Source organism: Seriola dumerili, unplaced genomic scaffold (assembly GCF_002260705.1).
Source record: "Seriola dumerili isolate Sdu_G_001 unplaced genomic scaffold, Sdu_1.0 BDQW01000066.1, whole genome shotgun sequence".
Taxonomy (NCBI): domain Eukaryota; kingdom Metazoa; phylum Chordata; class Actinopteri; order Carangiformes; family Carangidae; genus Seriola; species Seriola dumerili.
Window position 1 is genome coordinate 2,948,212 of NW_019174321.1, and position 14,568 is coordinate 2,962,779.

Below are 14,568 nucleotides of genomic sequence, written 5' to 3' on the forward strand. Positions count from 1 at the left end.
GAACCACATCTCATCCTGTCTGAGGATCTGACCAGTGTGAGACTTGGAGAGAAACAGAAGCTTCCTGAAAACCCAGAGAGGCTTGATTACCACCACTGTGTCCTGAGCTCAGAGGGCTTTAACTCAGGGACTCACAGCTGGGATGCTGTGGTCATAAATGATAAATTCTGGGCCCTTGGTGTGGTGCGGGAGTCAGTCCAGAGAAAGGGACAAATACTGACTGGATATTGGGAAATATGTCTCCTCAATGGCAAATACATAGCAGCCTCACCACCACTTCTAGATAAAGCTCTCTCAGTGAAGAATAAGCTCCAGAGGATCAGAGTTCATCTGGACTTTGACAGAGGAAAGTTGTCGTTCTATGATCTTGATACTAACACACACATTCACACCTTCAAACACACTTTCACTGACAGGATGTTCCCGTACATTGGCAATCACAATAAACTTCCACTGAAGATATTACCGGTGTCAGTCTCTGTGACAGTGGAACAGCGCATAGTCCCTTTATAAACAGGGCTGTGGCCTTTTACATTAGCTAAGCATGCTGTGTGCCGTTATTTTCAGATTAAGTAAGGATACTCACAATAATGCCATTACTTGACAACTCAGTGATTCTATACATGTTCTATGAGTTTTGAAACAAAGAAATCTTTTATGCAGTTTGAAAGCTTTTTATCTGTCGACAGTTTTTCAACACAGGGCAAATATGTGTATATGGATGAATAGAGGAGAGTGTGAGTGTGTCAGATTTAAGAACCATGTTAGTGAGACTTTCTGTGGGGCAAAAATGTACTGATAGTTTTAAATGGAAAAAAGATTTTTGTTACTTTCATTGATTTTTCTTTTTATATCTAAGAAGATGGTGATGATGATACTTGGAGACAGCATTACAGCATGATTATAACAATGTTCTTCCTCACAGTAATAGTAAGAACATAAGGTAACAGATGTATCATGTACATTATGTATGCATATGGTAGAGCTTGTGTTGATGCTGCTGCTCATATTGCAAACATCGCCCCGCTGATTTATTGGTCTGGCTCTACTTTATTGCTTTTTTTCTTGTGGTGGTGGTGGGGGGCTCATTCATAGGCCAGTTGATAATTTCTCTTAATTTGCTTTAGTAGTATTTGTTTAATTCTGCACTGTCAGTCACTGTGTCATTGTTTACGTAGAGACATTACTTTAGACTCAGGCTTAATTTTGAATTTTAAGAATACAATATATATTAGCTATATAACAATATGCCAAATATAATTTTTTTTATATAAACACATGACATAAATAAATATCATGATAAATGCATTAAAAAAATGGTAATTAAATATGTGACAGAGATATTAACTCAGCAGGACATTATAGAGCTGAAGGAATAAACTTTGAACATAAAATGGTGACACAGTTTTTGAATTATCTTCATTATAACTTTGACATGTATTGTTACTTAGCGGTCGACATGTAGATACTAGGGATGAGCATTTTCAGTAATTTCAACATTCAAGTACTCTCATTACCTTATGAACGAGTACTCGATTACTCGCAAATTATATATATGTTTTTTGTTTTTTTTTAACCGTAATAAAAGAAATACGGGAGGTCCATGTCCAACTGGAAACAAGAGTGAATGTTACACTTTTGTTTCCAGTCGGACATGGACCTCCCTGACCAAGCCTACTGTTTGGCTCTCGGAGAACATGATATACAAGTTTAATGCCACATACCTTGAACTGCATGTTATTTTCGTATTTTTTTTATCAAAGTATTTCCTGACATCACTTTCCCTAGTAACGGCTGCCATGGTGCACGTAACGCTACCTGAGTCCAACTAATGAAGCCAAAAACAACACGTGCGCAGGTGCATGAGTAGTGAAATGCTACTCGAATAATGACGTCAACAACGAGACGCCCGAGTAGATACTGTTGATATATCTGTGATAACCTAACATTGGCCTGTTGATTTATTGGTTGGGGTCCTTATTGTATTGTTTCCTGGAGGAATATGGTTGTGGCTGTTTTTGTGAGGCAGTTGTTTCATTATCAGAGCTCTAATGATACCACAGAATTCAACTGAATAGATTATGCAAATTGCCTGTTAATAAACTAATCTGGAAAAGATCTGATGCCTTTCTCTCTCAATACTCAAAACACCTGATCAAACTGTCCAGGCTTAAATTAATGGTTTGACATACAGTATTGGAATATACATATATACACTGAGAATCTTCTGAGCTCACTTTATTTATTTAATGTTTGCAAAAAGTTCAAAGGAAAATGTTTAATATTTCTGAATGATTATGAAAGTCAATATTATTTACATCTGTACAGACACAAACATGTGAAGAAGAACACTGGACTCTACAGCAATCCTGCACTCAAAAGCTGCCGAATTACGAGCTATTCAGCGTATTCCTAATGCCACATCCTATATTGGCATCATATGATGCCTGCATGGGCATGAAGTGACATGCATCATATGGCACAGTTTCACTTTGTGAGCGGTGTGTTCGAGATTCACCATCAGAGCAAACGCAGGACTTACACCTACAGTGGAAAGAATACTGGATAACTGGATAACTGGAAAACTGCAACTCAACCTGCTGCTGATTTCACTGATTTCACTTTCACATCTCATTTGAAAAGGAGATTTAAAAGAGCCACAGCAAGGTGAAAGTAACTTTTAAGGAACTTCCTCAGCTGACTGGTTTGCATTGTTCTGCCTGCTGTGTTTCCTGCTTCACTCAGTGACAAAATGTCTTCTAAATTAGTAAAGGATCTCTCCTGTCCTGTCTGCCATGATATCTTCAAAGAACCGGTTGTTCTGTCGTGCAGCCACAGCTTCTGTAACGACTGTCTGCAGAGATGGTGGACAGAGAAACTAATTCACGTGTCCACTTTGTAAGAAAATACCTTTGCTGAATGATCCGCCTCGTAACTTGGTGTTAAAGAATCTGTGTGAGGCCTTTTTATTGCAGAGAGAGCAGAGAGCATCAGCAGGGTCTGAGTCTCTCTGCAGTCTGCACTCTGAGAAACTCAGACTCTTCTGTCTGGACCATCAGCAGCCAGTTTGTCTCATCTGTCGAGACTCAAAAGCTCACAACAACCACAGATTCAGACCCATCGATGAAGCTGCACAGGATCACAGAGGGAAGCTCCAAATAACTTTGAAGCCTTTACAAGAGAAACTGAAGCTGTTTGAAGAAGTTAAAGGAAACTTGATCAAACAGCAGAACACATTAAGGTCAAGGCCCAACACACAGAGAGGCAGATTAAGGAGCAGTTTAAGAAGCTTCATCAGTTTCTTCAAGAGGAAGAGGAGGCCAGGATCACTGCTCTGAGTGAGGAAGAGGAGCAGAAGAGTCGGATGATGAAGTTGAAGATTGAGGCTCTGAGCAGAGAGATAGCAGCTCTGTCAGATACAATCAGAGCTACAGAGGACGAGCTCAGAGCTGAAGACGTCTCATTCTTGAGGAACTACAAGGTTACAGTGGAAAGAGTCCAGCAGCATAACTTTGAAGCCTTTACAAGAGAAACTGAAGCTGTTTGAAGAAGTTAAAGGAAACTTGATCAAACAGCAGAACACATTAAGGTCAAGGCCCAACACACAGAGAGGCAGATTAAGGAGCAGTTTAAGAAGCTTCATCAGTTTCTTCAAGAGGAAGAGGAGGCCAGGATCACTGCTCTGAGTGAGGAAGAGGAGCAGAAGAGTCGGATGATGAAGTTGAAGATTGAGGCTCTGAGCAGAGAGATAGCAGCTCTGTCAGATACAATCAGAGCTACAGAGGACGAGCTCAGAGCTGAAGACGTCTCATTCTTGAGGAACTACAAGGTTACAGTGGAAAGAGTCCAGCAGCGACGCCTGCCGTATGATCCACAGCTGGGCTCAGGAGCTCTGATAGACATGGCCAAATATCTGAGCAACCTGACCTTCAACATCTGGAAAAAAGATGAAGGAGAAGGTCTCCTACAGCCCTGTGATTCTGGATCCCAACACTATCCAGACCACATCCTGTCTGAGGATCTGACCAGCGTGAGACTTGGAGAGAGACAGAAGCTTCCTGTAAACCCAGAGAGGTTTAAGATCCACCACTGTGTCCTGAGCTCAGAGGGCTTTAACTCAGGGACTCACAGCTGGGATGCTGAAGTTGAAAGTGATCAACACTGGGCCCTCGGTGTGGCACAGGATTCAGTCCAGAGAAAGGGACAAATACTGACTGGATACTGGGAAATATGTCTCCTCAATGGCAAATACACAGCAGCCTCACCACCACTTCTAGATAAAGCTCTCTCAGTGAAGAATAAGCTCCAGAGGATCAGAGTTCATCTGGACTTTGACAGAGGAAAGTTGTCGTTCTATGATCTTGATACTAACACACACATTCACACCTTCAAACACACTTTCACTGACAGGATGTTCCCGTACATTGGCAATCACAATAAACTTCCACTGAAGATATTACCAGTGTCAGTCTCTGTGACAGTGGAACAGCTCACAGCACCTCTATCAAAAGGCCTATGGCCCAGTTTTTAAATTAGCTAAGCCTGCTATAAGTGATTATTTTCAGGTAAAGTAAGGCTAATGTCTTTAGGAATTAATAGAATGTTTGTGTGTCAGGGATATAAGAACCATGTCAGTGGGACTCTCTGAGACTTAGTTGTGTCAAAAAACTAATTTTCATTGATTTTGTCTTTTATTTCTTTATTTTTATGTCTAAGAAAATGGTGATGATGATACTTGGTGATTGGTGATTATGATAATGTTCTTCCTCACAATGACAGTAAGAGAATACAGATGTATCATGTACAGTATGTACATATTGCGAACATCACCCTGCTGATTAATTTGTCTGGCTCTGGGTATAAATCATTCTGAGGAATCGTTTTTTTGATCGCCAGTTCATAATTTCTATTAATTTGCTTTTGTAGTATTTGTTTAATTCTGCACTGTCAGTCATTGTGTCATTGTGTAAACAGAAACATTATTTTAGACTTTTAGGCTTAATTTTGAACTCATTATAAATTACTGTGCTTGGGGAAAGCAGATGAGTTCTTTTCAATGTTAACTGTACATTATTGATTGTTATCCACTGAAATACTTTTAAATATGATTCTAAATCTAATAAAGAAAATAATCTTAATGGTTTCAGATTAAAATGTTTCCAGAGATTTTGAACATGTGTTAAAACGCCATCATTTATAGTGAAATCTAGTGTCTCCATGAAGTATTACGACCACTGAAATCTTTATTGAAATCTTTCTTAAAGCAGTTTAAACATCTTGAGAATTAAGTCAGTTACAAAAACAAAAGTCTCAATGTTTTTGAAAAATAAGTCATAATATTTTGAAAATAAAGTAATGAAATTATGGGGGGAAATTACAATGTTTGGGGAAAGAAGGTTTTTTATAATTCAAGAATGGAAAAATGGAAGAAGAAAAAAAGTCATATTTCTGTTGTTTACATTTTGTTGCTTATACGAGAGCGGCTGTGTGTTTCCAGGCCATAAAGATCACATCTTTAGTTTTCTATAAGTAAATACTGCTGCTCATATTTAGTTTTAGGTTTTATCTCATATTTCTCTGATGATTGGATTCATTTATTTCCTCCTGAGTTATCAAATGTACTTCTGATTCTAATAAATTATTCTGAACTTATGAATTCTTACAAAGCACACAATATCTGGAGAGTACTAGTACTAAAACTAGCCATAAATTATTTAACCTAGTGTTTATTAACATTATAAACACTCTCTCATCTTCCCTCTTCTGTTGTCAGATGTCACTACTACATTATAAATCTTTCATCACACCTAATATGAATTCTATAAGAAGGCAAATGCTGATAATAAATATTAAACTTGTATTAAAGTAGCTACTTTTAATTTTGGCTAATGCTACATTGCTAACATTAGCATTAACAGCTGTTTACTTACCAGTGTAGAAAACGTTGCAGTTCAGCATCAAACGTCGTTCCTCCACTCATCAACAGCTGTGTCCAGTGGTCGAAAGCAACGCCAATGTGACTCTTGTCTATCTCCTTTTTTTTCTTGTCTCTCCATTTTCTCCTTCTTTCTGAAGTTAGCATGCTAATCAGCTAGTCCCGGTCATCTTCTCACTTTTTCGCTGTGCGTCACCAGCTGTCCCCGCTCTTACCGTCGCCTAGCAACCTTTACAACATGTAACTTTTCTTTCACAAAACTTGAGGTTTTAACAGTTGTACCGTTAGCGGTTGAACACAAAAATAAGTTCTGCGATAAACAAAAGTTTGTGATACTAACACATTTTGTTCAGCTCTGTAATTTTTTACAAATAAGCGCCACTTTTATGACTTCTGAAGCCTAAATACAATCGACGGACGTAAAAAGCTAATATTAGGCTATAAACGAACTACACCACAGTCATATGACTTAAATGTTACCAACACTAAGCTCTCAACTTCATATTTGATTTAACAGGCTTACCTCTATACAAAAGCCTTTCCTCTTACAAAGTTATTAATAGTTTGCAAAAGTGCGAGTATGACATTTATAGTCCCTGACAACCTCCGTAGTCTCTTTTAGCCACTTGTTAGCAACCGCCCTTTTTTTGGGGGACGTACTTAAAGAAATCACGACTGTATTATATGTTGTAAAATGAAATGGTGAAAATGTCTTCAGCTTGTGTTAACAACAGACCTTATTACAGCCATCTAACCAAAAACCCATTCAAAAAAACCCAGACTTCTGGGAACCGGAAGTGTTAAAATGCTAACTACTTGCTGGGTTTTAGGGCTCATTCCTGTGGCACTGTATGCAGATTGATTACACTGATGACATCACTATGACATCATTGTCTCCCCTCCTCCCAAGGTAAACAATATTTCAACTGCTTCTACAGGCTGAGCAGTAAACGGATCTTCATGTGTAAATATCAGTGAGTGACACTTCAACATCCAAAACAAAGAGACGAGACGAGATGTGAATGTGGTCAGTAGATTATATTACTCTCTTTAAAAAAGACTTCATTACAAGAATTGACTTCATTCATTCAGACACGGTTAAAGTCTTTACATCAGTATCCTACATACCGTTCATCACTAACTGCATAACCACCACAGAACCACTGCATCGTGTTCAGAGATCAGTGTTGAGTGTCTGGACTGACAGCTGATCTCACCTGCAGCAAGTAACTAACCCCTGTGCATCTGTGCTGGCAAAAACACGGACGCCTGTAGTGACGAGCTCCAGAAGAATTCAACTGTAAGGGTTCAACGGGTTACTTTACTCAAAGAGGTGTCTACTGATTTAACCTCATCTCTGTTGAACATTAAAAATGATTTGTTTTTACAGCAAGGATGGTGTGGTTAATACATCCTCTTCATTTGAGCGAGAGGACTGAAATCTCTTTCAATCACTCTTCCCTTTGTGTTTATTAATATAACTCATTCAAAATATGTTAAATTCAGCAACTTTAGTCCATCAGACAGTCTGATGGCCCAACACTTTGGTAAAGAGTGAGATATCTCAGCAACTACACAGGAAGGATTGACTCTGACTTCTCTTCATCTAGCATCACGAACAAAAGTTTTTAACACGTCCAACAATTCAGCTCATGACAGCATCCCACTAAAACTAAAGAGCAAATTCCCAACATCCTCAGCTTGAGATGAACACTAAAAACACCAAGAAACAAATGAAAAACATGTCAAAACAATATATGATTTTAAAGTATCTCCCGCTGCAGTCTTACTGTCTGACTCTCTGACTCTCATATGTGAACTCCATAAACTGCAGTTTGTTACATAAAACCTCGCTACATGTCACTTTTTACGGAGCAGTAAAGTTTGGCATTGAGTCGCAGTTTTTAATGGTAAAAAGGAAAGAACAGAAAAATGTGTGAAGTTTACCAAGGCAACAAGACAAAACTGACATGTACTTAACAACCGATTAAAGCTGCATTGATCAATATTGTTATATAAAAATGGATCAAATTACATTCATCAGGCCACATGACGCCAATTGGCTGATAAGTGTTTCTCTTCATCTGCTGGATGTGTAAAAGAAGAAGCTCTTTACTAAAACATTCACCATAAGCACTTTATATGGTGATAATATTCCAGATGTTGTGTTGGAGCTTGTTCTGCTGCGTGTGCAGCTTTAACTACAACCAATACTGCATTTTGTTTAACACATCAGATCAGAGATCTCAGTGTCATCAATCATGAATCCAGTCCCTGCTCCAGCAGAGAAACATGTAGGTGTAGTATGATCCTATCCTGATCACTGATACTCTGTAGCAGTCCAGGGCATGTAAATGCATAGTGAATCTAAACAGCAGTGTTCCTATCGCTCCCTAACCCCCTCCTCCCCAAATACACTCAGTATTATTCCCTCCACCAGCCCAGGTATACCAGCCACCCTACCTGGCTTTCTCTCAATTAAAGCAGTGTTCACATGACACATTCACCATCCACCACTTTCAGGACATTAGTGTTTGATGTCCCACCTGAAGCTGTGACACAAGTTTAAAAAGCCTGAGGGGCCAGGCTGCTTTCTGACAGATCACATGCTCATGCCATCGTTTCTGATTGATGGAAGTTGCAGCCAAGCAGGGCTAAAAACGAGTCCAAAGTAATTAAAAAAAGAAACAAAAAAGCCTTCTTTTGTTCATGTTTCTCTCCTCCTACTCCTTCCCTCTGCCCGTCTGTTCCCCCCCCCCCCCCTTCTCTCTGGCACAGTTTGGGTGTTGACTTGAGTTCGTATAAAAGGCGCTGAGCTTTTCTCCTCCACCCGATGCTACATGATGATCCGTGGCTCTGGTACCGACTCGTTGATGGATTTGTGAGGCAGGACGTTGGCACCGTTCAGGTAAAGCTCGTCATTCACGATCACATCCTCCCCCAGCACCGTCACATTCTCCATACGAACCTGATGACAGAGATTAACACAGACACGAGTCAACATCACACCTGACAACAATCATGGAGCAGGTGAACAACGTGTTACAGAAACACAACCTTTTGTCTCAGCTTCAGCTGCTCCAAAGATAAACTTCAACTTCAACACAAAGTAAAAGCTACAAGATTCTGCTCCATGAAATCAAATTCCCTCAATGAACTCCTCATGTTTGAGTCACATTTTTATTAAATTATGTATTTTTCTGCTGATTATAATGCAAGAAATCATGAATTGCAAGTTTAATCATTTATAATCAGAATCTACCGTAGATCTTGCTGGATTTAAATCCTCCGCAGTACTTTCACATCCAGACAGTGAAGGTCGGACTGCAGCAGTAAGTTAACAAGATTTTTTCTCCCCAAAGCCAGTGATAATTAATTTTTGTGTTTTAAGACTGAATAAATTCCACTTTCAGACAGACCATCTTCAATATTCAGAGGCGGCAACTGCCAGTCGTGATTAAACCCAAACATCTGTGTTTTCACTGTCAGTTTAAATGTGACGGCGGCGCTTTGAGAGCCGACAGCTGGTGACCTCTGTCCTCTACTCACCCACTGGCCAACAGAGGAGCTCCACCCCACGATGCAGCTCTCCAGCCAAGAGTGCGATCGAACCCGCGCTCCCTTCAGCACCGTGCATCGTTTTATCCTGACGCCATCCTCCACAACCACGCCGGCGCCGATGGTCACGTTTGGGCCGATGGTGCAGTTCTCTCCGATCTGAGCTGTCGGGTCCTGCAGAGGAAAGAAAGAGGGGAGAGAGGGTCATTATAGAACAGTTCTTTGTTTCAAAAGTGCTTTCATAGCGTTAACGAGCTGTACTCACCACCAGAACGTTGCCAAGGAAACCGGGCCCCGTGCGTAGCCGCTCAGGAGCGTGTTGTCGTACCGACTGAAGGTACATACACATCCCGGTCAGGAAGTCTTTAGGCTGACCGATGTCCATCCAGAAACCTGAAGACAGACGGACAGAGAAACAGGGAGACAGACAGGGAGACAGACAGAGATACAGAGTCAGAGCAGTTAGTTACCGTGGAAACAAGGATGCAAAACCAGGAATTTCGTTGTGATCTCCAACAGGTGAGGTACTGAAGAGCAAGGCTGCCTGGAAGTCGGACAATTTATCTTAAACCTCATGTGTCCTTTGGAAAATGCTGGGAAATAATGAAAAGTAAAAAATGTATGTGTATACTATGGTAAATCATTTTTTTAAATAAAAACTGAAATGCTGTCTAATGAAATGCTGGTTTAAAATGCTGACTACAGAATTGCAATGTCCCCGGTTCAAGTTTAGCTGTGTCATCCCGCATATCTCTTTCTCCCCTCATTTGCTGTGGCCTTCCTGATGTCCTCTGTCTAAGAAGAACAATCCCACAAAACCCAATTAAAAAACCCTGAAGATTACGAGCCCAAATTAAAAGCTAATCAAGGATTTCTCATGAGCCCAAATATCTCTTTCCCTACAGAGAAGTCGCTAAATCTGAAAATCAGTCAACACATCATGTAAACTTCTAAGAAGTTGTTGTAATTAATAGTTCAGTAAATCCTCTGCAAGAAATCACAAGGACCTTCAGTCATCCTCTCACAGATTAAAAAACAGGGAGCTGCTCAGTGTTTCATCGGCAACTTGTGAGGGAAGCAAAGCCACTACGCCCGGGACCAGAGTCAGCAGTGACTCAGACCGGTCCGCCTGCCTGGACTACAGGAGGAGAGGGAGGTTCAACTGCTCAGCTAGATGGTTCCACTGTTCCAGACAAAGCTGATCGCTCCCAGAGAGGGATGAGGATCTAGAGAAGCACCGATAACAGATTACTCCTACTGATTTGGATCATGATTGTTCTCATCTACAGTAATGTCTATCTGAACACAAGATTTTCCAGCTTGTTTCATGACATGTGGATTAAGACTAGCTGAAAAAACTGTCTGGAAACAGTCTCAGATACTTGTTGGTATCCGTGCTTCTCTATAAACGATTCCTCTCCAGAACTACATGAGCTCAGGTGTGAAGAAAAAGCCCAAACACTTACGTCTGGTAGAGCTGTGAGCTGCAGAGACCACAGCAGGCACACAGGTCAACTTCCCAAAATATATAACACATAAATCAGCCAGATGTATGTGTGGTGCCCACACAGAGGTCATGTCCTACATCAAGTTTTTGTCTCTGACAGATTCTTTCATTAGACTTTCAAAAATCTGGTGATGAAAATGGTTTTCATCCATCCATCCATCCATCAGCAGACTCTAGAAACTTTGTTGAGATGCGTAACCCATCGCAGTGAACATCAGGTCATGTGCTGAACAGTGCCAGACTAATACATGTGCCCTTACACCCCTGGTGCATTGTAGTGCTGTGTTGTGGTGCAGCAGCAGTAATAGTTACCCTGTAGCTCCATGGCGTACAGGTGTCCCTCCTCTGCCATGACAGGAAATATCTCTTTCTCTATGGACGTTGGTCTCAGCTGCGGCGCGCGCGCACACACACACACACACACACACACACACACACACACACAAAGTTGTAACAGCCATGTACAAAAAACGTTGTTTCTATATTATGTACAAATATTTACAGAAGGATGTGCACTTTTACAGTTAAAATCTCAGCAATTGTAACTTTAATTTAGAAGCATTTCGATGCAAAATTTAACAAGTCATATGATGACACACTTTTTTGAGGCTGTGTGTGAATGTGTGTGTCTCACCTGGATCCTGCTGAGCATGCTGGGATTGAAGATGTACATGCCGGCATTGATCTTGTTAGAGACGAACACCTGCGGTTTCTCAACGAAGCGATGGATCCTCCCGCCCTCCGCCTCAAACACCACCACACCGTATTTAGAGGGCTCCTCCACCCGAGTTACCTTCACACACACGTACAGCAGCCGTCAACAGTCAATCTTACATCAATATTAGTTTAACAGTTCATTTATTTATTCATGTTTTATTTTAATTGTCATAATTTTTCTGTGCATGTATATATTTATTTAATTTCCTTTCTCAAGCCAAAAGCCTGAACTCTCCATCCAAAAATCATCCAAAAGCCAAAAGCCATCAAAATCCCCAAAATCTGACTGGACCTCCTGCAGAAGTCGTCAGTCTGCATCTAAACAAATTTACTGTGTAAAAACACTGCGCCTGTCTGTCTCACCACGATGGTTCCCTCCTTGCCGTGGTTGCGGTGGAACTGCAGCAGATCTTTGAAGGGAAAATCACAGATGACGTCTGAATTCAGGACGAAGAACGGCTCGTTGTCCACATTCAGCAGCTCTCGAGCCAACGCCAGAGGACCCGCTGTGCAACAACACACACAGCTTAATGTCTCATTTTTATTAATCATATTTAAATTCCAGTCTAAATTCTGATGGATCTTAAACAACAATATAGCGCTGAAAAGATTACTCAATTGATCAGCCGATTAGCTGAGTGGTGAAGAGAAACACACCTGTTCCCAGAGGCTCCCTCTCATGAGACAGAGAGATACGAATCCCAAGCTGAGGAGAAAGCAGAGAAACATTCAGGATACTGCAGAGTGATATGGAGCACAATAATCATTTATTTCAAACTCAAAATAGTGCAAATATATACATATCATTTTCTGAACATTTTGCCCTGATGAAGAACCAACTGGGAGTAAAATATCAAAATACTGTCTTTTTGAATAAATGTTGGGACTTGCAGTCAGAATACAGGTTCATTTAAACATTTCTGAGTGTTGTGTATCACAGCTGTAATAGTGTGTCAGTGTGATGGTTTGTTGTACATACTCTCTGCTCCTGGACTCTCATCTCTCTCTCCAGCAGCTCTGACATGTAGCTCACCGCCAGAACAACATGGTCCACCCCAGCCTACACACACACACACACACAGTGAATTACCTTCATTAAAGAACAAAAGCACAAAATGACACATCAGCAGTACAGTTACATCCCCCCTGGGTGTCTCCTCCTTACTTTGACCAGTGCCTCCACCTGATGCAGCAGGATGGGTTTGTTGCAGAACTCCACCAGAGGTTTTGGGACGCTCAGGGTGAGCGGTCGCAACCGGGTCCCATACCCCCCCACCAGGATCAAAGCCTTCATGCTTCTAGCAAGTTAGCAACCGTTAACCAATGCGACCACAGCTCATCAATAACAAATCCAGACCCAGCCTGAACAGGAGAGAGGAGAGTCACAGTGACTGATGGCAGACTTTTCCAAAGCAATGAGGTAATAGCAATAATGATAATATTTTGTTTGTGTTTTAGAAAACAGGAAATGTGTCATTTCTAGCTACCATATTTTTCAATAGCAAATAAAAAGGGTCCATCACATATTAGATCACATCCTGGGCACATTAACACTGTAAATGGAACAATTAATTAACTATTAAAATAGTTGTCCATTATTTTTCTGTTGACCAACAAATTGTTTAAGACATTAGTCATTTGTCAGTAAGTACAGTCTTGTGTTTTAACATGCATGTGATTAAGTACATCTCATGTCAGGGAAGTTATAATAGCCTATTGACAATCCATTCACCTCATAATTTATAGCACATTTCTCTCTCATTTGGCTGCTTTAACAATAAAAAGTATTGCTATCTATATTGATATCGATCATACAGTATTACTTTGATCAAAACCAAACTTTGACCCCTCACCCCCGCTTTTCCCTTCTTCCCCTCTCCCTCATTTCTCTCCTCTTAATCCAACCGGTCGAGCCAGACAGCCGCCCATCCTGAGACTGATTTTGTTGGAGGTTTCTTCCTGGTAAGAGAGAGTTTTGCTTCTCCACTGTCGCCAAGTGCTGCTCATTGCGGGAACTGTGGGGTTTCTCTCTATAATGTTGTAAGGTTTTGACCTTAGCTGTAAAGTGCCTTTTAGATAATGTATGTTGTGATTTGGCGCAATAGAAATAAAACTGAATTGAACTGAGCTGAATTGAATTAGTCCTGGTGTCGCCTCAGATCACAAGAGCTCATTCATTCTTTAGTGAAGTCTGACTGTACATTCGTGTCAGTATGCTTGTTTTATATCTGTTACTGTGTAAAGTCCACAGGACAACAACACATAGAGGCGATAAAACGAGCACACACAGAAGGAGAGACTCAGATCTGAAACAGGTTCTAATTTCATCACACTAGCAGCTAACTTAGCCGTGTCACCAACACACTAACACAGAGCTTTCACTGCCATAAAACAGCAGCTATTTGAGTATGAACATCGGCATGTCTGAACATTTGAGAAATATCATGTGACTGAACTCATGTTTTGGTTTCTGACAAACGAATTTACAGTGATTGTAGCAAGCTCAGGCTAGCTAAGCTAGCTAACAAGCCTCTGACTTAATTCACAGCAGTTAACTATAAACCACCTGCTAACTACCGTCAGCATCCTGCCCGTGTCTGCACTGAAAGTTAATAAAAATGCTGAAAACTTACATGGATTTGTCCTCAAAAAAGTGTCCAGGAGGTTTCTGAATGACTGAAACTCTGAGAATGACACGTAAGATTGTTCAAACCCAAGCTCACGTCAAGACAGCGTGACAGATGCAACATCCGGTCCACTGTTCCAAAATAAAAGTTCAAGTGGTTAGTCGTTCAACTGCCTGTGAATGAAGTAAAAAAAGTCACCCGGTATACTATGATTTAAAATCTTT

At 40.7% G+C, this 14,568-nt stretch overlaps 1 protein-coding gene and 1 pseudogene across 1 annotated transcript; one reads left to right on the forward strand and one right to left on the reverse strand.

Annotated features, from left to right (window-relative positions):
* The first annotated feature begins 2,752 nt into the window (after nt 1–2,752).
* LOC111219476 lies at nt 2,753–4,732 on the forward strand (annotated as a pseudogene).
* A 3,958-nt stretch (nt 4,733–8,690) lies between these two features.
* gmppb (GDP-mannose pyrophosphorylase B) lies at nt 8,691–14,440 on the reverse strand. Its single transcript, XM_022742238.1, has 10 exons — nt 14,351–14,440; nt 12,883–13,079; nt 12,697–12,777; nt 12,375–12,423; nt 12,081–12,223; nt 11,635–11,793; nt 11,313–11,391; nt 9,759–9,886; nt 9,485–9,667; nt 8,691–8,903 (listed from the first exon to the last, which is right to left on the reverse strand). Exons 2-10 carry the CDS (start codon nt 13,009–13,011, stop codon nt 8,772–8,774), a joined length of 1,083 nt encoding a protein of 360 aa, XP_022597959.1. The 5' UTR covers nt 13,012–13,079; nt 14,351–14,440; the 3' UTR covers nt 8,691–8,771.
* Nucleotides 14,441–14,568: the final 128 nt, after the last annotated feature.